We start from the raw sequence: 24,099 nt of genomic DNA, 5'->3' as shown, positions 1-24,099 counted from the left end.
GTTGTGATTGTCTTCATGTGGACATAGCCCAGAACGTCTCGCTAACAACGGCGTGTGGCTTCTCGGCCATGGCAGGCGTTTGAGACGAAGAAGAAGGGCGTGGGAAAGGTGGAGGTGAAGCAGGCCATCCTTCACGAGGAGGGCAAGATGGACGACGGCTTGGAGTTCTCCCGGAGCCAGGACGAGGAGTCTCGCACCGCCCGGGTCATCCGCAAATGCAGCTCTCTCTTCACCAAGTTCATCAAGTGCGTGCTGCTTTGAGATCATATGCCCTCGAATTACTGGAGAATGTCGAGTATTTTATCGGGTTTTATTGCCGCACATGAGAAGCCTGAAAACTCGCCATGATTCGACGTTGACGGAGCAGGATTGAATCACGCTTGTTTACCTGGGAAGCAGGCCTGTGCGTTCCTCATCTTCTTCCACACATGAAGGGTGATGCAACCTGTTTTCACGTGATTCGGCCTGAAGCCAGTTGACACCCGAACTTCTCCAAGAGTATGCGTTAAACTTGCCTAGGTAGCTTGCATGCGACGCGCTCAATCTGTTATTTCACGCCCGAGCCGAATATGAACGACAGATGAGGACCCTACCCTTAACGGGATGTGACCCGACCCTCGGTGGGATGTGATCCGATCTTCAGAGGGATGTGACCTGGCCCTCAACGGAATGTGACCCGACCCTCAGCGGGATGTGTTTCGACCCCCAGTGGAATGTGATCCAACCCTCAGCGGGATGTGACTCTACCCTCAGCGGGATGTGACCCGACCCTTGACCCTCGGCGGGATGTGACCCGACCCTCAGCGGGGTGTTTGTCCTGACAGACAGCTGGACCAGATCCGCTCCGCCCGCCGCCACTCGGTCATGCTCGGCTCCATGAACTTGAAGGAGATCGTCATGTGTCTGGAGGATCTCATCAACTACTTCGCGCAGCCTGACGCCGAGATGGGTCAGTTACGTGGTGGCTGGGGCTCTGATGATGATGATGAAGTGGAAATATTGGTGCAGACAAGCTAGTGTGCGGCGGACGATAACTGATAATTTCGACGTGATATCAGCCTGAAAGTTAGAGGACAGGTGACTTCAGACCATTGGCGCTTTGCTTTCCATAAATAGGCGCTGCTGTAGTACATCCAACAGCCCAGGTGAGTGTTTCACGGCAGCGGTCCCAGTTTCCTTTTGCGTTCTAATAATAGCCTGTGGGATTTTTCGTAGTGTTCGCGTCAGCTACTGTAACCGGTCCTATTCGGGACTTCTCGCGTCGCCAAGCTGCCAGAAACTACCCCTTAGCATGACCCCCTCCGTCCCATCCAGCTGACCGGCTGCTCCCCTTTTGCCCCTCAGACCACGAGGAGCGTCAGATCAAGCTGCGGGCGCTGCGGAACCGACAGGACCTGTGCCAGGAGGAGGGCATCCTCAACCTCATCCTGGACGCCATCGACAAGATCACCGTCATCACCACCGAGGGCTACCTGGTGTCCCTGGCCGGCGAGGAGTCGGGCCAGATGTGGGACATCATCAGCAACTACCTGTACCAACTGCTCGGTAAGCGGCCGCCCTGAGGGTGGATGGGTCTTGTCGCAGTGTGGGATATCATCAGCAACTACCTGTACCAACTGCTCGGTACGTGGCCGCCCTGAGGTCGGATGGGTCTTGTCGCAGTGCGGTGAGCACTCCAGCCGCGTTATACCCTTTTCTTTATGTTCAGCTCGATGTATTTGGCACGATTTGACACCGCGACCAGTGTCATTCTGTGATCATGTCTGTGGTGAGTAAAACGTATGGAAAAGCTTTAAAATAATTAAAGCCTTCACACGCGCAATGCCTTTATGCTGTCATTGTGATGTGTGTGTTCAGCGGTGTCCACTGCCGATCGTCCCACATATCAAAACATCAGCTTGCTCTTAGACAAAACAAAACAAGACAAGACAGGACAAGACAAGACAAGACAAGACACGACATGACATCAGCGTGCTCTTAATGCGCATGGCCAGGCCCTTGTCTCGTGTTCCTGAGAAGATTTGACAAAAAGCACACCACCCAAAGTGGCACGACCCGACTTGTCGCGATCGCTGACTGATCGCGCGGATCAGCTGACGTCGTGCCCCATGTTTCAGCGGCCATGATCAAGGGCAACCACAACAACTGCGCCCAGTTCGCCAACTCGATGCGGCTGAACTGGCTGTTCTCGAGGCTAGGATCGCAGGCGGGCGGCGAGGGCATGCTGGACGTGCTGCACTGTGTGCTCATCGACTCGCCGGAGGCGCTCAATGTCATGAAGGTCGGTGGCGGCTTCTGGAGTGGAAACGTGTTCAGGGTATCGAGGAAGTGCTGACGGACGTGACGGTGAGGAAGTAGACAGTAGACGTCGATATCGATAAGCTGCTGGAGGTTTTTCTGGGGGTTCAAAACTAGATGGACTAAGAGAAGGATAACTTCACTCTCATATTTTCGGCAGTTAAACGCTTTTCTTACTATGGTGAATAGGTAAAATCCTTTACCTATGAGACCAAGTGGTGGATGCTTTCCGCCTTAAGGCCCATCCAGACTCAATTATTGCTGACAGAGGCAAGAACACAGTACAGTTCCCTGAGCACAGTACCCCGAAAAACGACCGTGTATCCAACATCAGCACGTGCTATGACAGATGACATGGGCTGGCAAACGACACACGCAGGGACGCACACGCGTTTTTACCCGCGTCTGTAACGCGCCGCGTCCCGCGCACCGCAGGAGGAGCACATCAAGGTCATCATCTCAATCCTGGAGAAGCACGGCCGGGACCCCAAGGTGCTGGACGTGCTGCGGTCGCTCTGCGTCGGCAACGGCGTGGCTGTGCGCAGCTCGCAGAACAACATCTGCGACTACCTGCTGCCCGGCAAGTCGCTGCTGCTGCAGACCGCGCTCGTCGATCACGTCTCAAGGTCAGTCGAGGTCAAACTCCGCCGCATGGCCAGACCGTCGGGGCGTTGTCATGGGTGTGGCGTTGTATTGCTTTTTACGCCAGACGCCACCACATGCCCACGAGCCTCAGTGTGTGCTGTGACTAGCAGGTAAACCTGCACTATTGCGGCGAGTCGTTTTGCACAGAGTTTATCGCTGTGCGGTTTTCATTGTTCCCAAGTATCGTGACCCTGTCATGGATGGGAGTGGGGTCCAAGCCGTTCTTCCTTGTTCCAGCGTGCACCCGAATATCTACGTGGGCAAAGTGCAGGGCTCCTCCATGTACCTGCGGTGGTACTACGAGGTCACCGTGGACCACATCGAGCAGGTGTGTATCCGCTTCTTGCCTTGCCTCTCAAGGATCGTCGCCCTGTGAGTGAGGGCCTTCACCGAACTGCACCAGCTCGGCTTGACAGCTGTATGGTCTGTCACCAATCATCATCACTTTTGTCTTAAACGTGCTCTTGCAGTGCAAACGACGCAGGGCTTTGTATCTAAGCGTAGCCTTTACATAGTGATAAAGATCTTTACAATTGTATACAACCTTTTAAATATGCAGATACGCCTTTACGTATATCTGTCATGGCTGTGCTGGCAAGGTATCTCCACCACCACACCCTGCAGCTGACTGATGCCCCGCCCCGCCCCCTTTCCACCTCTTCAGGCAAGCCACATGGCTCCTCATCTGCGCATGGGCTGGGCCAACACCATGGGTTACATCCCGTACCCGGGCGGTGGCGAGAAGTGGGGTGGTAACGGCGTCGGCGACGACCTCTACTCCTTCGGCTTCGACGGATCCCATCTCTGGACAGGTGGGCACTCCCCCAGGGATTGTGATTTCGTCGAAACGTCCGGCGTTGGGATTTCAGGCCCGCTGTTCGCCCGGGGATCACCAGGCTGCAGAGACGAAAATATTTGTTATACCGTCTGTCATCGTGTTAGGCAATAGCCAGAGCTGTTATGTGCAATCTTTTCCGTTTTTTCATGGCGGAAAAGATCCCGTTGCAAACTCCTATTACCTTGAATTTTGCTTCGTGTCATTACCACAAACATTTCGAAAGAACAGCAGCGTAAAAGCAGGTGAACGTCGTTGTGCTCCGGGAAAGAACAAAACACGCGGTAAATTTTGCGCTGTTGTGGAATGAGCACGATGCATAAGCTCTGTTCATCCTTAAATGCCAGGCTCTGCAAATTCCCCAATTACTGCCTGGTATCTGAATAAGGAAACCTCAGGCGCGACGAGTTGGCAGCGTTTATCTCCCATCACAATGTACTAACCCATTACCGCCATTGTAGGGGGTCGGAGGACGCTGGTGTTCCCGCAGGAGTCGGAGCCGTACATCAGGAAGGGCGACGTCATCGGCGTGCTGCTGGACCTGACTGTGCCCTGCATCGAGTTCACGTTCAACGGCGAGAAGATCAGGGGCTGCTTCCGGGACTTCAACTTGGACGGCATGTTCTTCCCAGTTATCAGCTGCTCCTCAAAGCTCAGGTGCCAACATCACTTTGTTCTTACAAACATAATGAATCTGTGCTACTGGCTGGTGTAAGTTACATGCTTTCTTTATTTCATTTGCCTTACTTTTTGTCTCTTTTCTACCCAGCGGAACGAATGTATTTCAGTTTCTTGGAGGTAATATGCCAATTGCCCCTGAAGTCATCGGTTTACCATTTTATATAGCCAAGGTACATCTACCCGAACTCTTTCAAGCCCGGTCATCTTCGCCACATCTCTGGAGGAGCCAGCACCGACTGATCCCCCCCCCCCCCTCGTCGGCATGCACCGCTCGTCAGCTCGTCCCCACTGATCTCCGAGACATGTCTGGTCAGGTAATGACCTGACATGTCAGGTCAGGGTAATAGGGGCCCTGAATCACCGGGCAGGCCACCGTCTACCAGACCTGTAATTGAGCTGGAATTTGATGCGTCTGCAGCGCGTGGTCAGTGAGGCTGTGACCCTGGTCAGAGCACAGCTGACATGACCTGGCCTGACCCGGGATGGGTCGGTAGCGCGCGTGGGCGAAGTCGCGACACGAACGCTGTGATCTACACACCATACCGTGCGCTACTGTGACCATAGCCAGAGAACAGCTGACGTGACCTGACCTGGTGGCGGTTCGGCAGCGCGCGGTTCCTGTTGGGCGGCGAGCACGGCCGGCAGAAGTTCGAGCCGCCTGAGGGCTTCTCGCCCGTCAGCGAGTGTCTGCTGCCCAGCCAGCAGATGTCCATCGACCCCTGCTTCCACTTTGGAGACCTGGCCAAGGGCGTGCTGGCCGGTCCGCTGGTCGAGCAGGAGGACCCCGTGTTCGTGCCTCAGCCCATCGACACATCGGCAGTGAGTGACGCCGTGACGCTCGTGGCATGGATCGCTACGCCTTTGACTGTAACTGAATGATTGAGTGGATGGGTGAGACGGAATTTGTTTGTCCGTGGCAGTTGCAGATATATTTGGTTGCATATTCATGTGGCATGGTTAGTCAGTAGATGTTCGATATACGCCACTGCCAACGCGACCTTTTTTGATATATTTCCTTTTCAAACAGTAGCACAAAGCGACCATTAGAGCTGCCGTTTCAACAGCTGATACATTGGTCCCTAGCAATGTCCGTGGGTCTACCTTAAATCATCGCTATTTCTGCCAGTCTCTTTGATCGTCACAAGCCGTCTATGTCTCATGTTTCAAAATTAAGGTGAAACACCCTGTGGGTGTCGCATGCGCCGACCCTGGCAGGATAGTGGTCAAGCACAGTTTCCCTCGCGTCCGCTAGGTGACTCTGCCGCACTACGTGGAGCAGATCCGCGACCGTCTAGCCGAGAACATTCACGAGATCTGGGCGATGAACAAGATCGACGAGGGCTGGCGGTACGGGGAGGAGCGCGAGGACGAGTACATGCTGCACCCCTGCCTGACGCAGTTCGAGCGGTTGCCGCCCGCCGAGAAGCGCTACGACGTCCAGCTGGCGCTCCAGACGCTCAAGTACGTCGTGGAAGGGGAGGAGAGGCCGAGGGGTGGCACTGTGACTGCAGCAGCACAGACGGCGCCACAAGCTCACGTTCATTGATATTGCTTGATGGAGGCTTTCTACTCCGACGAAATGTAAATGCGACATGCTTGCTCTCTCGCCCTACGCTTTTTCAATCCTCAGTAACTACCGTGCCGATTTTTGCCGTTTTACTGATTCATGCTGTTTGCATCAACGCGAACATTCTCACCTGTGACAAAAACACCCCATTCCAACGGCTTCGCTGTCTTAGCTCAGCTCAGTTGTTCTTCATTTTATGTCATTTTACCCTCGCCCCATCACCTGACGCTGGTGTAATACTCACTGGACACCCGTGTGTTCTATTTTCACCAGCGCGATGCGAGCGTGGCTGCGAGGTTTTGTACCCCTGCTATGGGCGGCTGTTACGTTGACCGTCTTATTGGTAGGACCATCATGAAGCTGGGCTACCACATCACGCTGGACAAGCCGCCCAATCGCATCAAGTCTATCCGGCTGCCGAACGATCCGTTCATGCAGCCGAACGGGTACAAGCCGGCCCCCCTGGACCTGTCGCAGGTGTCACTTAGTGGTAAGGCACCACCGAAGGCTGACTTTGCTGTTGAAAGTATGCGATGATGAGCATATTACTGATAGTGTATTTAACTCATGGCACGCTTCTGATTTCGCCGTACGGACACGCCCACCGATGCAAATATTGTAGTTATGATTTGTGAACGTACTGACCGCCGTGCTCCACTTATGCGGCGCTGGCATTTATTTTTATGACGTGAAAGTCAAAGTTGATAAAGCCATTTGACCGCAAAACATCCTTGCATCACCCCCAGGCAAGTTGGAGGAGCTGGTGGAGAAGCTGGCAGAGAACACACACATGGTGTGGTCCAAGGAGAGGATCCAGCAGGGCTGGACTTACGGCCTCAATGAGGTGGGCACCCCGAGTGTTCGGCTGGGACGGCTCCGGCAGCACCGCCACTGCGGTGGACGCTGTGGAGGGAGCCGCAGTGGACTCATATGCATGTCTGACACCCCAGACGAAAGCATCGAAGCTCATTGATGAGTCGATTCCGCGCCGAAAAACACACCCCTGAAAGTGCGTTTGCTGGATGAGACAGCTTATCGTGGCCGACACAAACACGGGGACTTTGGTGAATTGTTAACGTAAACAAGATGTTTCTGTGAACGATGCGATGTGTGCGCGACTGATGTTTCGAAATGACTTTGACACTTCACACCGTCGCGAGTCGTGCTGACGCCGCCTGTGTCCAGGACATGGAGATGATCCGTACGCCGCACTTGGTGCCGTACCGCCGGGTGGACGAGGCCATCAAGAAGGCCAACAGGGACACGGCCAGCGAGGCAGTGCGCACGCTGCTCGTCTATGGCTACATCCTGGACCCGCCGTCCGAGCAGCACGACGAAGGTGCGGCTGGAGCGGCGTAGGGCTTCCTCCAGTGGGAAGGCGGCCTGACGGAACGCGATGATGCTGAACTGGGAAGGGGACGTTGTGTCCCTTGAGGATAGGGGGGGGGGGGGGGAGGGGGAGAGAGGGGAGCGCAGTGATGTCGGGGTTTGAAAGAGACGTTGTATGCATTGAGAATAAGGGAGGGAAGGGGAAACGCGGTGATGCTGGGTTTTGAAAGGGACGCTACATATTTTGAGGACAGGTGAGGGGAGGGGACGAGAGTAGTTGCGAAGCTTTAAGTAAAGTGCGATGGGGAAGACCGTTACCTGCACTCCAAAAAAATACGAAGACGAGGCACTGGGAACTACGGGTCAAAGCTTTTTGTAGTGTCCGGTGCGGCAGAAGGTCATCTGGGTCACTAAGTGGCGTAACCGGGAGTTATGGTATATATATATATATATATATATATATATATATATATATATATTTCAGTAATGAGGACCTCATGTGAGAGCCGTCCAAAACAGTCTGTCAAACAGATGGAAGTGTGACGGGGTCCTTTGACTTGCTCCTACGTTTGGTAGGGCCGGCCAGCGATCTACTGAACGGGAGGGCCAACTACCGCACCTACCGTGCCGAGAAGACGTACGCCGTGAGCTCCGGCAAATGGTGAGCGACTCAAGGACTTCTCTCCTCTTTTGGAGTTGGCTTCACGCAAAGTCTTTGGTTCGCCATGTGCGAGTCCCGTTAGTTTCGTATGCTAAAGGACGCGTTGTTGCCAGGTGCTACTCATGGACAATTGCAGGTTGCAATGATATTGGGGCTTTCCTTCATTTTTTTTTTGTTCAGCTTGGTCTAGCGCCTCCGAAGCCTCCTGTAGAATTTGAAAACATTTAAGATTTTTCTGCATCATTCCTGACCTCTGTCCTTTCGATTATATATATGATGAATGATGACGTCTTGATTTCGTCGATCACATTCTCCTCTGCCCCTGATGCCGCTGTGGCAGTGCGTGACGGCTGCGATGCTGTCCGTTCCCGCCGCCAGGTATTTTGAGTTCGAAGTGCTGACGGACGGGCCCATGAAGGTGGGCTGGGCCCGCATCGACGCGTACCCGGGCCGCCAGATCGGTCAGGACGAGTCGTCCTGGGCGTTCGACGGATACCACGTACGTCACCGACTCCCCCCCCCCCCCCCACACACACTTCCACATTGAGTCTTGCACCGTTATCTCTTTGTCGATGAACTGGCGGCCCCTGCAAGTTCAAGGCTGTTCCTGGTGTTTCGACATGTCCTTTATTTCGCAAGCATAAATCTCTCGATGGTCGAAATGAGAGACGGTCATTTTGTTCGTCGTCGTCATGGCTGTTTAAACAGTGTCCTTGGTGATGCTATACCATGCTCTCTCTGGTGCGCCATGTTTTGCAGCCGCGCTTAACGCAGGGATAAAAGGAAGTAGCGGCGGCGAGCTTTTTTATTTTGCCTACTACTTAGTGTATGATTGTGTGTACAGAATAGAAGCATGCTAGCCATCTTATTTACTCAAACAAGACGGTTATATCGGATCACAATCGGCTTGTGAAGTAACGCGTTAACATGCCTTTGTTCTATGCATCGTGCCTCTGCATCAGCAAAACAACAGCCTGATTTTGATCGTTTTACGTCACCGTCGGACCATGCCGTCAGCCCCAACCCTCACACATGTAGCTTATACATCACAAGAGTCTAGTGCGCCCAGTGGATAACTGAGCCGATAGTGTTAGCTGTCGACTAACCTACGCCGCACCTGGCGCTGTGGAGGCCCTGGGGTGCGTCCACTAGCAGGCCGCGACACGCCGGCGACGGTGTGGTAGCGCTAGCCGTCCAGGGTGGCCGCCGTGTCGGCGAGTGCGCTCGTGACCCGCTAACGGACACGGCGCCACCGCCAGGCGTATAAGCACCATAACCACCAGGTGGACATTTTGGGCCGCAAGTGGCACGTCGGTGATCTGGTCGGATGCATGCTCGATCTCCATGACCGCACCATCAGTGAGTAGTGACACGCTACACAGCCCAGCGCTCAGCTGACCCTCTTCTGCCGGGTGCATGGTGTTGGAGTCTCGTTCCCCTGTATCTCAACGTCCGTCCGTGTGTTTTGGTTTCGGTTTTTGGCCTCGTTAGGACGCCACATGTCGTGCTTCGTTTTGTTCCACTCGCGCACTAATGGCCGAAGCCCACTGACGCCTCTGCTGACCCGTGCCCTGCGCCGGCTGGCCTGAGATGACCTGACCTGACCTGACCTAACCTGAGCTGACCCGGCCGTCCAGGAGGAAAAGTGGTGCGGGGGTGCGTGCGAGACGTACGGCCACAAGTGGCACGTCGGTGACGTCATCGGCGTCTTTCTGGACCTGATTGACCGCACTGTCAGTAAGTCGGACCCGGAGGGGGGAGGGGGAGCGCACCGAGGACAAAACTCCAAGAGGTTTGGAAGTCCGGCGAGCCTTTTCCGGCTGTGACACGCGTGATGCAGACGCGCTGTCGTCGCCGATGCACTCCGTGATACAGCTGTGGCTAGACTGGCGCCGGGGTGTCACGTGATCGACTCAATCGTATTCTGTGCACCAATATTCGCTCCACGTTTGTAATGGCTTCTGTTTGATTGCCAGCGGCGCAAACGTCCTAGCATGTAGTTTGCATTTTTTGGATATGTTGTATTGTTGCCGATATTATTCCCCTCAACCTGTTTTCGTATCATTTCAAGCTTTGTCTTCCATCGCTCCGAGCGCAGAATCACATTCTGGGTGCGTGGTGACTTCCGATATTACCTCTTGAAGGGATTTTGATGTACTTGAGCTTTAAAAACGTGTGTAAGCTGTAAAGCCGCTCATGATTTGCAGACTTGTGACATTCCTCATTTAAAAACCAGCTGAAGACTGTCGTATGGTAGCCCCGCATCGGTAGCCCCGCGATTCCATAAACACATAGCAGATGTGATATTGGTAAATAAATCCGCGATGTCATGAAACATCTCTATTTCGGTCTTTTATCCCCTGAGCAGAATTGTTCTGAGTTTCTTCACTGACTGATCATCATTTAGTTTGGTCCCGGCGCGGGGCAAAGCCATGCCGTTGCTGACCTGATGATAATCAGACAGCGATGATCATCCCTCCCACTGACCCGTCACCGGCGCAGGCTTCTCGCTGAACGGCGAGCTGATGATGGACGCCATGGGCGGCGAGACGGCCTTCTCGGACGTGGTGGGCGACGCGTTCGTGCCCGCCTGCACGCTCGGGCTCTCGCAGCGAGCCCGGTTCGCGTTCGGGCACGACGTGAATGCGCTCAAGTTCTTCACGCAGTGCGGACTCCAGGAGGGATACGAGCCGTTCTGCGTGTGAGTGGGCTGTGCGCGTTCTGTGGCGGTCTCCGCTGTCTGACGATCAGACTGGTCTGCCAGCGGACCTCGTGGTTTGTTTGAGCGGATGACTGCTACGAAACTTTTTGTTTCGATTTGACTAGTCGCCGGATAGATCTATGTGTACGCATAACTTTGTCTTAATCGTCCAAAAATATTGCTTCTTTCTAATTGTGGTATTTATCTGTGCATTTTGTGTTCACGGACGTCGAATCTGTTAAAGACTGCTTATAGTCCAGTTCGTCGTCGTCGACTCCGATTAATGGCTTGCAATATTTACGAGTTATCACTCTTAGCAAGCTCTTGCGCTTCACAGCAATTACCTCAATGAATGTGCTCATAGTAATGTTTGCTTACGGGAAACCGCAGATCGCCGGTAGCCACCGACGCGCGCTCATCACGTCAACACCCCAGCTAGCGCGCCGCGCCTCAGCCTGACCCGGTCTCGCCCCTCCCCCCGCAGCAACATGACGCGACCGATGACCTTCTGGTACACCAAGGACCAGCCGATCTTCGAGAACGTCGACGAGGTGGAGAACTCGCCCATTGACGTGACACGCATCCCGGCCGGCTCCGACTCGCCGCCCTGCCTGCGCATCTCGCACGCCACCTTCGAGACGCTGGAGAAGGCCAACTGGGAGTTCCTGAGGCTCTCGCTGCCCGTCACCTGCCAGACCGCCTTCATCGAGTGCGTCCACGCGCGACACAGGGGAGGGGGCAGTTCCAGTGAAGTGTCTTCATTTGTTGCGCTGGCTATGCTCACGTTCATGAAGTGGAGGGAGAGGGGCGGGGACATATCGTCTGTGGTGCGAGCTTGGCGCAGAGCAGCTGCCTGTCAAGGCAAACGACACGTGCTGGTGTGCACTGTGAGTGCGAAAATCATTATAAGCTACCGGCCGCAGCTAGGTGCCGCAGCTTTATTTTTTACCAAACATGAGGGCGGATATCGCACGGCTTCCGCAGTTATGGGGCGACATTTTCACGAGGAAACTTCGTGGCGAAAGGCCCGGGCGGTTTCTGCTCAGAAGCCTCAGAACGTCAGGAGTTGGGGAGACATGCTCACCTGACACTGATCCCCAACACCGTGACCGGCCAGTGAGGCGGAGAAAGAGCGTCGCTGGAACGAGATCCGGATCCGCCAGCATCGGCTGCGGAACGAGGGCAAGCACCGGCCGCCGTCGGCGCTGAAGCAGTCCATGCTCGAGTCCGGCTTCACCATGTCCGACATTAAGGGTCAGTGACCTCGGCGTGTCGGACGTGAAGGGTCAGTGACCCCGCTGTATCGGACATCGAGAGTCAGTGACCTCGCTGTAACAGACTGCAAGGGTCAGTTACCCCACTAGCATATATATTATTTTTGTTTAAACACATACCATCATGGGGTACTGGCTCTGCCATATCCTACGTCACAAGTCAGGGACATCGCTGCACCGGACTCGATAGCCCTGACGTGTTCTCTGCCCGTTTCTCAGACCTGCAGAACGGCTTCGACGCCGTCGAGTCGGACGAGGTGATGATGAACGGCGCTAAGGTGGACGGCGAGACGCCCACGCCGGCCATACCGCGTCGAGGCAGTAAGTGGGACCCCGCGCCGCTGGCCGGCGCGTCCGGGAGCAACTTCGCTTTAGCCATGGGCTTATTAGCTGTCATCTATTTCATCCTAATCGGCGGTCATCTGATTGTAAAGAAAAGCTGTGAAAAGCGGAGCGATGATGAGCAGTGGAGCAGAATCTGCAAAAGGCTACGAAATGAATGAGGTATTTTGTCACGTAGAAGCCGTATGTCTTTTGTGTGCACGTCAGTTTGGTTACTGTGAATTTCCACCACGGCAACGGCAGAAGCTACCCGCGATGGAGTATGGGCCGCGCCTCAGTGTGTCCGCCACACAACATTCCACGGCCGACTGTGTGAAGGTAGATTTTCGACAGGTAAGATGGGCCGGGCGGCGAGCGAGATGGACATGCAGAGAGGGCGGCCCGCGGTCGCCAGGGAGAAGACGCCGCAGCCGGAGGGCAAGAAAAAAGAGCGCGGAAAATCTCCATTCAGGTGATGAGATTGTCAGACATTTTGGATTTCAAAAACATGGAGCGACGCCCCATCTAGTTCCAGGTCATGCATACCGAAAAAGCCCCTGAAATGATTGGCTTCGATTTCGCTTGATGTGCACGTTTCAACATATGAAGTAATTCCGGTGCGCACTGCTTAACCGAGATATTTCGGATTGCCCAAAGCATCGCACGGGAACTGAAAAATACCGTAGTAGGCTCGACAGACATTGCAGTGAAAATCTGTCCCGGTGTGAGTAGCTCTGTTGCCCTGCACCACACACTGAGCAGTGTTCCTTGGTTTGCAGGTTCTTCAAGAAGCGTGACCAGAGCACTGATCGCCTGGGCAAGCGGGGCAAGAGCCAGGACCGCGTGATTCCGACCCTGGAGCTGCCGCCGGAGCGGGGCCAGCCGCTCAGCGGTTTGCAGGTCACCAATCCGGCCGTGCGCATCTCCCAGGTCAGTCAGGTCACCAACTCGGTTGCCAGCTGCGACTGATCGCCATGCTACGAGATGCCAATCTGCATCTCCGAGTAAACCAGAACCACATGATGCAAAACCTTCATTCACTGACGACGTCTGTTGATGTGACCCGGACCTCCGCTGAGCCTCGCCGGCGTCGCCGCTGCCCCGTCCCCGCCGACCCGCCCTGACCAGGCCCGCCCTCCTCCCGCCCCGGCAGGCGGACATGCGTCTGATGCCGCCGACCATCCCGGACCGGCTGACGCGGCAGCGGCTCTCCGTGACGAACCTGACGCAGATGGACGGCGAGCCCGGCGCCGACGACATCGGCGCCGCCTTTGACGCCGAGTGCCTGCGCCTCATCAACGAGTACTACTACGGCGTGCGCATCTTCCCGGGCCAGGACCCGGCGCACGTGTACGTGGGCTGGGTCACCACCCAGTACCACATCCACGGCACCACCTTCAGCCAGGAGGCGGCGCGCAAGGTCACCGTCGTTGAGACGGACGTCTACGGCGATCCGGAGGGAAGGTCAGTGCGGCTCATCCGTCACCTCGTGTGTGTCGGGGGAAGCTCAACTTTGAGCGTTTCACCACGCGTTTTGGGGATAAGCTCAACTGCGGGTATTCAGCAGACGGGGTTTTTTGGCGCGACTGTCTGTTTATATACTGCTTCTCACGATTTGATGAACAAAATGTGAAACTTGCGGTATGAACTTCGATTTATCACCAAGCATGTCCGTGTACAAGGCGTATAACAGCCACAGCCTTCAGTCTCCAGGCAGCGCTCCGCCGGGGTTCGGGTTGTGACGTCTTCCCTTCCTCCCCGCAGCGTGGACCGCCATAGCTGCTACATGGTGCGCGCTGATGACCTGCTGGCCGAGGTGTCGGCTGACGCCTCGGGCAAAGGTGCCTCGCAGGGTATGTCGATCGGGTGCTTCATCGACACCTCCACCGGCTTCATCACATTCACCTGCGAGGGCAAGGACACTACCATCAAGTTCAAGGTATCCCCCCCCCCCGCCCTCCACCCCGATGCCACTAGTTCTGATAAAGCAGCAGCGGCTTTTTCGCAGCGGCGGCAAAGTTTGCAGTGTTTTAGAGCCTCTATGAATAGGCATGGTGATAATTTGACATTGTAATACAAAATGTGCCAAACTCTTACCGAGTACTAAAACACTATTTTGGTACGTGTTGCAAAGAACCAAAACGCTTCTTTCAACTTGCCCTCCCCATAGACTTTTGTGGTGTTTATGCTTCGGATAGGATGTTGGTGACCGCATCTGTGTCCAATGCACCACATCGTTGTTGGCGCGCGTGCGTTTGACGTTGGCACTACCAGAAGCCGCGGACATCAGGTCGTCCCGGTCTCACCGCCAATGTCCGTGACAGATGGAGCCGGGGGTGAAGCTGTTCCCGGCCGTGTTCGTCGAAGCGACGAGCAAGGACGTGCTGCAGATCGAGCTGGGGCGGACACCCACTTCACTGCCGCTGTCGGCGGCTGTGCTGCAGAGCTCCGAGAAACACGTGGTCCCGCAGGCACGTACGCCTGGGAGCGGACATGGGCGCGATGGCTGTGAAGTCAAGCGTGGCTTTTAAAGCTCAGAGAAATGCTTCATGCCACCTGAAAGTAATCGCGCTATGGGTGGAAAGTAAGGAGCGGTAGTGACAGAAGGTCATGACAAGTGAGCTAACCAACATCAGGTGGCAGGTTAGGTGACACTCATGCGAGGTCGCGCCGATTGGGGTGGTGGACCGTCCGCCGGCAAATAAGCGATCGTTTGCGTTTAACATTCTTTTTCACAAACACGTGCTGAGGCTTATGGCTTCTCAGTATTACCTTTTCCGATCCGTATGACCTTTGTATGAGTATCAGTTCGTCAGTCTGTATGCGATATAGTACCCACCGGTAATCTGGTTCTTTTCTTCATCTTGCTTTTATGAGTGCACTACTAAAACAATATCGTCGCCATGAGAGAATATATTGAATTGATATGCTCTAATGTTAAATCCATAGTGCAATAAGAATTCGCATAGCCTTGCACTCCTCATTTACTCTGACGTTGACGTTGATCCTGTGCGCCTACAGTTCCCGCCGCGGCTCAAGTTCCAGCTGCTGAAGCCGCATCAATGGGCGCGCGTGCCGAACAAGTCGCTGCGCGTGCACGCTCTGAAGCTGTCGGACATCCGCGGCTGGTCCATCTACTGCGAGGACCCGGTGCCCATGCTGGCGCTGCACATCCCCGAGGAGGACCGCTGCATCGACATCCTGGAGCTGATCGAGCACGAGCGGCTCCTCAGGTCAGATCGGGCCGTCAGGTCAAATCGTGGCCCGCTGATCGCGGCCGGAGCCGCAGATCAATGGTCCGGATCGTCATGGGACAGATCCATTGATCGTCGCACTCGCTTCAGCGTCTTGTAATGTCAAGATTGACGCAGATGGACGTTGTTCGAGCGGGATGCCGGTCTGGTTGCCGTGACCACGTTTGTAAAAACATGCCGACCTGCCGATGAGGCTGCTGCCGATGCGTCTTTGATTGCGGGATTATTTTTGGTATTCAGTTCTATTGATACCAGCGCTGCATTAAGTTCATTGGCTGCTGTATTTCTAGTCGTAGAAGATGTATATTTGACTATTTCCACAAAAGGGACATTGAAAAACTTTCCGAAGCCAGTGTCGGACCCAAATTAACTCCCAGTACCGCGCCATCGCCGGGTAGCAGTACGTGACGCGTCTCCCTCCGGGGTCGGCAGCTTCCACGCCCACACCCTGGAGTTGTACTGCGCCGTGTGCTTCCAATCCAACTACCGCGGCGCGCACATCCTCTGCCACCACGTGGACGACAAGCAGCTGCTGTACGCCATCCGAGCCGAGTACATGTCGGGCCCGCTGCGCACCGGCTTCTACGACCTGCTCATCGCCGTGCACATGGAGTCTCACGCCAACACCATGTCAGTGCCGGGGTCTGGGGAGCGGAGGAGGGAGGCGGCTGCTAGGTTTGAGGGAGAGGGAGGATTGAGAGAGGCGTGGCCGATTCCAGATTATTTGAGAAGGTCGGTCGTAAGCACAGGAATCCGTTGTGGGAGAGCTTGGCTGAATTTATCTGAATGGAATCGTCTGAGATTTAGGCGCTCGCCGACCGCTTGCATATTCTGGCCAAGAGGTGATATGCGGTGCGTAACACTGCGCTCGTTTGAGATCGGCTTGAAAGTTCGTCATGCCATGAAAACGCGTTTTTATTTCGAAGACGTCACGGGGAACTTTCAAGGTCGTGGTCCAGTCCACGACTGGGTGTTCAAGTTTGCGTTGTCAGCAAATCAGCGAATGCCATTCAGCCAGCCAGGCTCGGCAGCTCTGTGCGCTCCACCGTCCACGTGACCTGACCTCGTGTCCCGCCCGCCTGACGGCCGGTCCCGTCGCCAGGGAGGTGACCAGCAACGAGTACGTCATCCCACTGGGGCCGGACCTGAAGGCGCTGTACGAGGAGCCGTCCATGGCGCACAGTCTGAGCGTGCAGACCACCGAGTCGGTCCAGCCGGCCATGGCCACCTCTCCCATCTCCGACACCATCGGTACGGAGCGGAGGCTGTGGGGCCCCTGCGGCTGTCTGTCGCGCCCCTCTGTGTATGAGTGAAGAGTGGCGCTTGGTAAACTGCATAAGCGTTTCCCATCTTCCGACGCGCAGCCTGAACGAACGAAAGCATGCAACAGTTTAACAACGTCTTTATTTCAATGTTTTCCCTTGTCACTTGTTTGGAGGGCTTCGATTTGGAGGCAATTTTGATTTGTAAAAGGCGATAGAATTTTGGCTGTTCTAGCCACTGAGTTTCAAACAAATAATTCATTTCCGGCAATTTTTTAAGCCTGGATGTAAGCAATAAATGCCTTGATCTCCGGTTTTTTCGGCAAAATGAGTTGAGAGTTCTTGCGGCGACAGTACCCATAGGCGCTAACCTCACTGTTCGTGGCACCGACTATACGCTGTCTCCGCTGCCAGAGAACATCAGCGAGCTGACGATCCCGTACTTCGACTTCGAGACGGTGCGCATCTTTGTGATGGAGGCCCTCAAGGAGGCCTACGAGAAGAACCAGATCCATAACCGGGACTCAATCGGGGGCAGCAACGAGACGCTGTTTGTGTAAGCTTACCTCGGCGTCAGGTGCAATAAGTGAGGCAGGCTCTAATGGTGCACCTTACAGGAATGAGGCAGCGGAAGAGAATGGTTAACATAAATTTTACAGCAGTCAACGTGTGATAGCTTATTTATACCATAACTAAGTTTCATATGCCCATTTCATTCATATTTATATCACATCAATTCATAATCTCATTCCTGCGGTTGATGGTGGCCCAACATGTGTTGATGACGACACTACCTTTTTATTAGTCTGTCCTTTGGATCCTTCTGGAGTGCTTAAGGGATCTTGGGTGGTACCTTTGTAAAGTCATTGCAATTTAGCATATTAAGTATGCTAAATAGCACTTAAGCACAGATAGCCGAAGGCAAAAGACACGTTGTCTGTTATGAGCATCTTGTCTGTAAGCATTCCGTATATTGTACTGACAGCCAATGTGGACATTTACTGCTGTCTGTGGGCTGGTCACGTGGTCCACTGTACCAATGTACATGTGTCATTCTCCAGGCCGCTGCTGAAGCTTTGCGACCGTTTACTGCTGATCGGATACCTGCGCGACGAGGACATCCAGGACCTGTTGGTGATGATCGACCACGCCTCCTGGGACGTCTCCTTCGATCCGGACGGAAAGGATCAGCACCGGTGGGTGGCGTGGGAGAACGGCCTTGCACGCGACGGGGACAGTGGTTTCCGTCGAATTTAGGTTCGCTAAATGCTTAGGCCATTTTACACGCATTTCCGAACGTGGTACATGAGGGCAAGACCGACAGATATGTCTGCCGAAATAGTTCGTCTGTCTAAGTTAACAGCTAACCCTAGGTTGAGCCTGTATCATATTTTACATCACCGCTGCTATTTTACGTCCACTTTAACTGGATCCGCGCCGCCGCTAAGTCGCCCGTGCTGACATGACCTGGGCGTCCGTCAGGCGCGGCCTGCTGCAGATCAAGATGGCGGAGGGCGCTAAGCTGCAGCTCTGCTATCTGCTGCACCACCTGTACGACATCCAGCTGCGGCACCAGGTCGAGAGCATCGTCGCCTTCAGGTCAGTGTGCCGTGGCGACCCGTGAGGTCCGCGATGGGTGGCGGTGGTGTGGTGCCACGGTAGGGCGTCTCTGGGTCGCGCTGTGGTGTCAAGCGCTGGAGGAAATCCGGCGTTGTCGCGTCCGCTGCTGAGCTGTACCGGGCGTCGAGGTGTCGGTACCATGTGTCGAGATGCCGACGTCGCCACGTATGAAAGCTGGGGACAGCGGGAAATCAGCAAGGAAAACCGGCGGCAAAATCAGTGACAGGCACGTGCGCGAAACGGCCGAGCCGTTCGCGATACCGTAATTGCGGGCGCATTATTCGGAAGTGACTTGGTTTCTGCCAGCCATTGCGTTCTTTGCGCCACTAAGGCAAGTCCGACACCCGAAAAGCTTGGGGGAAATTTCGGCCGACACATGCCTTTCTGCTCTCCTGCAGTCATGACTACGTGGGCGAGCTGCAGAAGGACCAGCTGCGCCGCTACGTCGAGATCAAGCAGTCCGAGCTGCCGTCCTCGGTCACCGCCAGGAAGACAAAGGAATTCCGGTGCCCGCCACGAGAACAGGTTCGACAGGCGTGCGACGATATAGGCTGTGACGAATGCACTGGGATCGCGCGCAGCTGTAATTCCTGATTGCCGTCATGCCGCTGGTAACTGCTGCAGGCATTGGAGTCTTAGCGTGCCGCGGCGACTGGGCCACAAAATGTTCAGCGCTGGGGATTTGAGCCGGACTCTGCCACAGCGCACCGTACTTCTCGCATTCACGCGGCCGCTGCGTGCCGTGTTTGCTGCTCTCAGTCACGGTAGTCACGATCAATAGTTCGGGCAGGCACAGCGCAGCAGTATTCGCACATCAGTGAGCTCCTTCCCGCAGATGAACTCGATCCTGGGCTTCAAGAACCTGGAGGAGATTGACCCGGACGAGGTGTCGGTGGGCGAGGACTTAATCCAGCAGATGAAGGACTTCCACACGGCCCTGATGAGCAAGATCTCCATCTCTGGCGAGGAGGAAGCCGCCGGAGACGGGGAGGTGTGTAGACGGGGTGGGGAGGGGGGTGACTGGCGGGGCGAAGCCGAGGAGGAGGCGCTGGGGACGGGGAGGTGTGTCGACAGAGTGGGGCTGGTTAGGCGGGATCAGCCAAGGAGGAGGCGCTGGGGGCGGGGAGGTGTGTCGACAGGGTGGGGCTGGTTAGGCGGGATCAGCCAAGGAGGAGGCGCTGGGGGCGGGGAGGTGTGTCGACAGGGTGGGGCTGGTTAGGCGGGATCAGCCAAGGAGGAGGCGCTGGGGGCGGGGAGGTGTGTCGACAGGGTGGGGCTGGTTAGGCGGGATCAGCCAAGGAGGAGGCGCTGGGGGCGGGGAGGTGTGTCGACAGGGTGGGGCTGGTTAGGCGGGATCAGCCAAGGAGGAGGCGCTGGGGACGGGGAGGTGTGTCGACAGGGTGGGGCTGGTTAGGCGGGATCAGCCAAGGAGGAGGCGCTGGGGGCGGGGAGGCGTGTCGACAGGGTGGGGCTGGTTAGGCGGGATCAGCCAAGGAGGAGGCGCTGGGGGCGGGGCGGCGTGTCGACAGGGTGGGGCTGGTTAGGCGGGATCAGCCAAGGAGGAGGCGCTGGGGACGGGGAGGTGTGTCGACAGGGTGGGGCTGGTTAGGCGGGATCAGCCAAGGAGGAGGCGCTGGGGGCGGGGAGGTGTGTCGACAGGGTGGGGCTGGTTAGGCGGGATCAGCCAAGGAGGAGGCGCTGGGGGCGGGGAGGTGTGTCGACAGGGTGGGGCTGGTTAGGCGGGATCAGCCAAGGAGGAGGCGCTGGGGACGGGGAGGTGTGTCGACAGGGTGGGGCTGGTTAGGCGGGATCAGCCAAGGAGGAGGCGCTGGGGACGGGGAGGCGTGTCGACAGGGTGGGGCTGGTTAGGCGGGATCAGCCAAGGAGGAGGCGCTGGGGACGGGGAGGCGTGTCGACAGGGTGGGGCTGGTTAGGCGGGATCAGCCAAGGAGGAGGCGCTGGGGGCGGGGAGGTGTGTCGACAGGGTGGGGCTGGTTAGGCGGGATCAGCCAAGGAGGAGGCGCTGGGGGCGGGGAGGTGTGTCGACAGGGTGGGGCTGGTTAGGCGGGATCAGCCAAGGAGGAGGCGCTGGGGACGGGGAGGTGTGTCGACAGAGTGGGGCTGGTTAGGCGGGATCAGCCAAGGAGGAGGCGCTGGGGGCGGGGAGGCGTGTCGACAGGGTGGGGCTGGTTAAGCGGGGTACAGCGAAGGAGCAGGCCGCCGGGGACGGGAGGTGTGCAGACGGGACGAGGCTGGTTAGGCGGGATCAGTCGAGGAGGAGGCGCTGGGGGCGGGGAGGTGTGTCGACAAGGTGGGGCTGGTTAGGCGAGGTACAGCCAGGGTGGCAGCTGGTGACCACAGGCGTGTCGTGACGGGTTGCTGGCGAGAACATTCATGTGTCGGGGCGCTGAAGCTTGGTTTTTAACCCCTTCAACTGCAGTGAGGCCAAGGAAGTATTCTGTGAATGTCGATGCGCTTCTACATTGGTTGGTGGTGTTGGGCTATGAATTTTGCTTGCAGCAGACCATTTCATACACTTTTCTCTCAGGTGACCAGTTCGAAGACTTTTCTTGCCGTCAGCCACTTGGTAAACGTCTCTCTGAGTCTATCAGTTTGCAAACTTCGCTCTTAATTCATCAACGTATCACGAATTGCTTCTCTGGTCAAATATGAAATGGGCGCGTCGTGGTGACGTAGTCTCTGGTGGCCCATGCCACTGCGACCCTTTGTGGCAGCGCCCTGCCCTTGACATGGAAATATTAACATTGGCCAAACCCTCTCCCAGTGATGATGATCCAACTCACGTCTCGCCCACCAAAACCAGCCCATGTCCCGACGTAACAAACTTGTGCAGAATGTATCCCGTCGATGCTAGCCGTCCTCACCTGTGCGTCGACACGCGGATCCAGCTCCAGTGGTGACCTTTCCTGTATCACACAGGATCACTTGACCCCTGCCCCGTCAGCGATGATCTTCCATGACCTGCGCCCCGTCAGTGTTGACGTGACGCGACGTGACGTGGCGTAACATGGCGTAACTCTGTTCCGTCAGGCGGAGGGCGGTCAGCGGAGCTCGATGGGGGCTGCCTTCCTGAGTGTCATCGGCGTTGTGAAGCAGGCGCAAGCCATCGAGGTGGCCGGCGACGGCGCCGAAGAGGGGCCCGAGGACAAGTTCCGCAAGGTGCTCGTGCCCACCATCGTCCGCTGGGCCGAGGAGAGCTTCATCGAGGACTCCAAGCTCATCCGCGAGATGTTCAGGTCTGTGGCAGATGTGTGCGGTGAATGTACGTGTTCGCGATAGATGCTCGGATGGCATACAGGAACAGGTTGTGGGCATGCGATCTGTGGGAAGATGTCGTTTGAAAGTTAGTTGCATTGCAGAACCGATAACGATGTTTTAATTTAGGGTACGCTTTGACGGCAACGGTCATTTTGTGCCCAGCATTACACAACTGATTAGGTCTAGAGAAGATGTACGCCTGGTTGGATGTGTGATAAATGTCCAACCATCCAAGCCTGTTCGCTCTGGGAGGTGCCGCTTGCCACTTGTGTAGAGGTGTCTTTCGTCTTTCTTTGTCTTTTTGTGCCTTTCCTTTCGTCTTTCTTTGTCTTTTTGTGTCTTTCCTTTGTCTCTTCCGGACGCATCATTACCAAATGGTGGCCTAGAGAACAACATTCTGCGATATGTTATTACCACCACTAAATGCTTTTGTAGCTAGCGCTTGCATGCTCAGATATTCACAGGTATCTTCTGGTCATGAGTACCTCTGAAACCGCGTACCTGCAATGATGAAGCATTCCATTTATGTGCCGCAGATTGCTGCTACGTCAGTACAACGCCGTGGGAGAGCTGATGAAGGCGCTGGAGAAGACGTATGTCATCAACGCTAAGACGCGGGAGGACGTGGCGCTGATGTGGCGCTTCCTCTCCAAGATCCGCGCGCTGCTGCCCGTCCAGATGTCCAACGAGGAGGAGGAGCTGGTCAGGAAGCTGCTGTGGTGAGTGGGGCATTTGGCGTCGTAGTCACGAGTGCGGACAAACAGGCGACGGTGGCAGAGGACAGTTGCGCGGCGAGGGGGGGGGGGGCAGCCCCGCTCCGGTTCCCCCCCCCCCCCCCGTTTCAGGCGTGCATTATTTACATTTTAGCTCAATGACGTGATCCTGACAAATACAAAATTAATGCGCGCTTTAGATTGGACAGTACAGTGCCATAACCATTGACCAAGATGTATGCACTAAAAACAACTTTAAAGTGCTCCATTTTTCGATTTGCTTACCATCGTTCTCACTGAAACCTCTCCCTCGTAACAGGAAATACTGGCTGTGCCCCAGGCGTAGGTGGTGACATGATGTGCATCAACAGACATGATTAAAGCCGTGCATCTTTGGGGGACACGGCCCTCTTGATGTTTGCCCCCCTTCCGTGTGAGGGTGAGCTCACACTAAAGTTGCTGAAAGCTCTGAAATACTGGAAAGGAGCTGTTTATGCGTCACGTTTCGCACAGAGGGGAGATAAAAATATATTCGAATGTTTTAACGCCTCGAAGTCGGGCACCGCAGGGTCCTTGGCTCCTACCATTAGCCCGATTAGGGACTTAACGGAGGTTCCTTCCGGATGTCACCTGTAACGCAGCGTAGCCAGGGGGACGGGGGAGGGTCCCAGAGCGTACCCAGTGCGTGTCCGTGGGGGAGAGGCTAAAAATTACAAAAAGGCGTAACGTAATTTATGGTTGTCTTCAGACTGATGTTCTTCCTAGAAATGAGGTCTTCGCTCCCGAAAAAACTTTTAAAGCCCTGTCCGTATCAACGAAGTTCCTAAAGATGAAAAAATGGCTTTTGAAACTCTGTTCCTAAAAGCGAAGTTCCTAGAAATAAACGTGACAAAAATTTTGAAAACGACATACCACGTAGCCTGTAGTATACAGTCCTTCAGTTTTTTACGTGGTATGATGACATATCTACTCGAGAGCTACTCTGGACTATTTTAGACTGCTGGACTTCATGGGCTGTAGAGCTATTTTTAACATGGGGCGTTCGCCCATGACCGGAGGGGGGGAGGGAGGCAGGTAGGTATTCAGCCCAATAGCCGAGCCAACCTGACAACGGTGGAAATCAGACCGCATTCTCCTACCAGCTAGCACCCCACATCTACCGCCTGCACCAGCACGGCCAGTCTGCACACTGCTTCCTGCGTGCGTTGACCCCACAGCGTCCTCCGACCGTGGCCGCGCCATGGCCTGCAGTCAGCGGCGGCGAGCCCCGATCGACCTGCGCCGGCGCCGGGCGGCCGTCGGAGCCGCCATCGGGGCCAAGGTCACTGTGCTCGCCCGGCTGCGCGTGCTTCGCCCGCGGCCCGGATGCGCCAGGGTTATGCCCGCCGGCGGATGGCGCGAGCTGGAGCGCGCGCCGCCAGTTTTGCACGGGTGTGACCTTGGCCGGGGCGTGCAAGGCCACTTCCTGTTCTGCAGCTGCGGCGCCGGTCCGCCGGCGGTGGGGTGTCCTGCCGGCCGCTGCTGGTGTGCACGGGACCGGCCCAATGGGAGACGCAGGGCGGAGGGTTGTGCTGCACCGGGTCCTGCCGCGTCGAGCGCGTTTATACAGTGGAACATCAAGGCCGCATGAACGCTCTGATGATGTCACGATATGATCGT

At 55.8% G+C, this 24,099-nt stretch overlaps 1 protein-coding gene across 3 annotated transcripts in view; it reads left to right on the top strand.

Annotated features, from left to right (window-relative positions):
- RyR (Ryanodine receptor) overlaps nucleotides 1-24,099 on the top strand; it is a 67,537-nt gene that overhangs the window by 17,123 nt on the left and 26,315 nt on the right. For 2 of the 3 annotated variants that reach the window (XM_037216609.1, XM_037216608.1), the window contains exons 12-46: nucleotides 76-245; nucleotides 825-949; nucleotides 1,345-1,545; nucleotides 2,118-2,281; nucleotides 2,734-2,924; nucleotides 3,181-3,271; nucleotides 3,608-3,755; nucleotides 4,240-4,435; nucleotides 5,068-5,278; nucleotides 5,712-5,920; nucleotides 6,374-6,516; nucleotides 6,773-6,870; nucleotides 7,212-7,365; nucleotides 7,932-8,016; nucleotides 8,395-8,515; nucleotides 9,276-9,375; nucleotides 10,519-10,717; nucleotides 11,202-11,426; nucleotides 11,835-11,971; nucleotides 12,211-12,312; nucleotides 12,667-12,784; nucleotides 13,092-13,242; nucleotides 13,466-13,776; nucleotides 14,077-14,251; nucleotides 14,637-14,783; nucleotides 15,334-15,545; nucleotides 15,999-16,196; nucleotides 16,669-16,817; nucleotides 17,243-17,384; nucleotides 17,890-18,024; nucleotides 18,311-18,427; nucleotides 18,847-18,973; nucleotides 19,284-19,439; nucleotides 21,500-21,705; nucleotides 22,264-22,446. In XM_037216609.1, the coding sequence (XP_037072504.1) occupies nucleotides 76-245; nucleotides 825-949; nucleotides 1,345-1,545; nucleotides 2,118-2,281; nucleotides 2,734-2,924; nucleotides 3,181-3,271; nucleotides 3,608-3,755; nucleotides 4,240-4,435; nucleotides 5,068-5,278; nucleotides 5,712-5,920; nucleotides 6,374-6,516; nucleotides 6,773-6,870; nucleotides 7,212-7,365; nucleotides 7,932-8,016; nucleotides 8,395-8,515; nucleotides 9,276-9,375; nucleotides 10,519-10,717; nucleotides 11,202-11,426; nucleotides 11,835-11,971; nucleotides 12,211-12,312; nucleotides 12,667-12,784; nucleotides 13,092-13,242; nucleotides 13,466-13,776; nucleotides 14,077-14,251; nucleotides 14,637-14,783; nucleotides 15,334-15,545; nucleotides 15,999-16,196; nucleotides 16,669-16,817; nucleotides 17,243-17,384; nucleotides 17,890-18,024; nucleotides 18,311-18,427; nucleotides 18,847-18,973; nucleotides 19,284-19,439; nucleotides 21,500-21,705; nucleotides 22,264-22,446 (5,597 nt within the window). Of the gene's footprint in view, nucleotides 1-75; nucleotides 246-824; nucleotides 950-1,344; nucleotides 1,546-2,117; nucleotides 2,282-2,733; nucleotides 2,925-3,180; nucleotides 3,272-3,607; nucleotides 3,756-4,239; nucleotides 4,436-5,067; nucleotides 5,279-5,711; nucleotides 5,921-6,373; nucleotides 6,517-6,772; nucleotides 6,871-7,211; nucleotides 7,366-7,931; nucleotides 8,017-8,394; nucleotides 8,516-9,275; nucleotides 9,376-9,653; nucleotides 9,754-10,518; nucleotides 10,718-11,201; nucleotides 11,427-11,834; nucleotides 11,972-12,210; nucleotides 12,313-12,666; nucleotides 12,785-13,091; nucleotides 13,243-13,465; nucleotides 13,777-14,076; nucleotides 14,252-14,636; nucleotides 14,784-15,333; nucleotides 15,546-15,998; nucleotides 16,197-16,668; nucleotides 16,818-17,242; nucleotides 17,385-17,889; nucleotides 18,025-18,310; nucleotides 18,428-18,846; nucleotides 18,974-19,283; nucleotides 19,440-21,499; nucleotides 21,706-22,263; nucleotides 22,447-24,099 lie in introns of all 3 variants that reach the window. The other variant, XM_037216607.1, reaches the window with a different exon arrangement.

Source organism: Pollicipes pollicipes, unplaced genomic scaffold (genome assembly GCF_011947565.3).
Source record: "Pollicipes pollicipes isolate AB1234 unplaced genomic scaffold, Ppol_2.1 Scaffold_4002;HRSCAF=4701_pilon_pilon_pilon, whole genome shotgun sequence".
NCBI lineage: Eukaryota > Metazoa > Arthropoda > Thecostraca > Pollicipedomorpha > Pollicipedidae > Pollicipes > Pollicipes pollicipes.
Note: the sequence above shows the minus strand (reverse complement) of the source record. Positions and strands in the feature narration are given on the sequence as shown.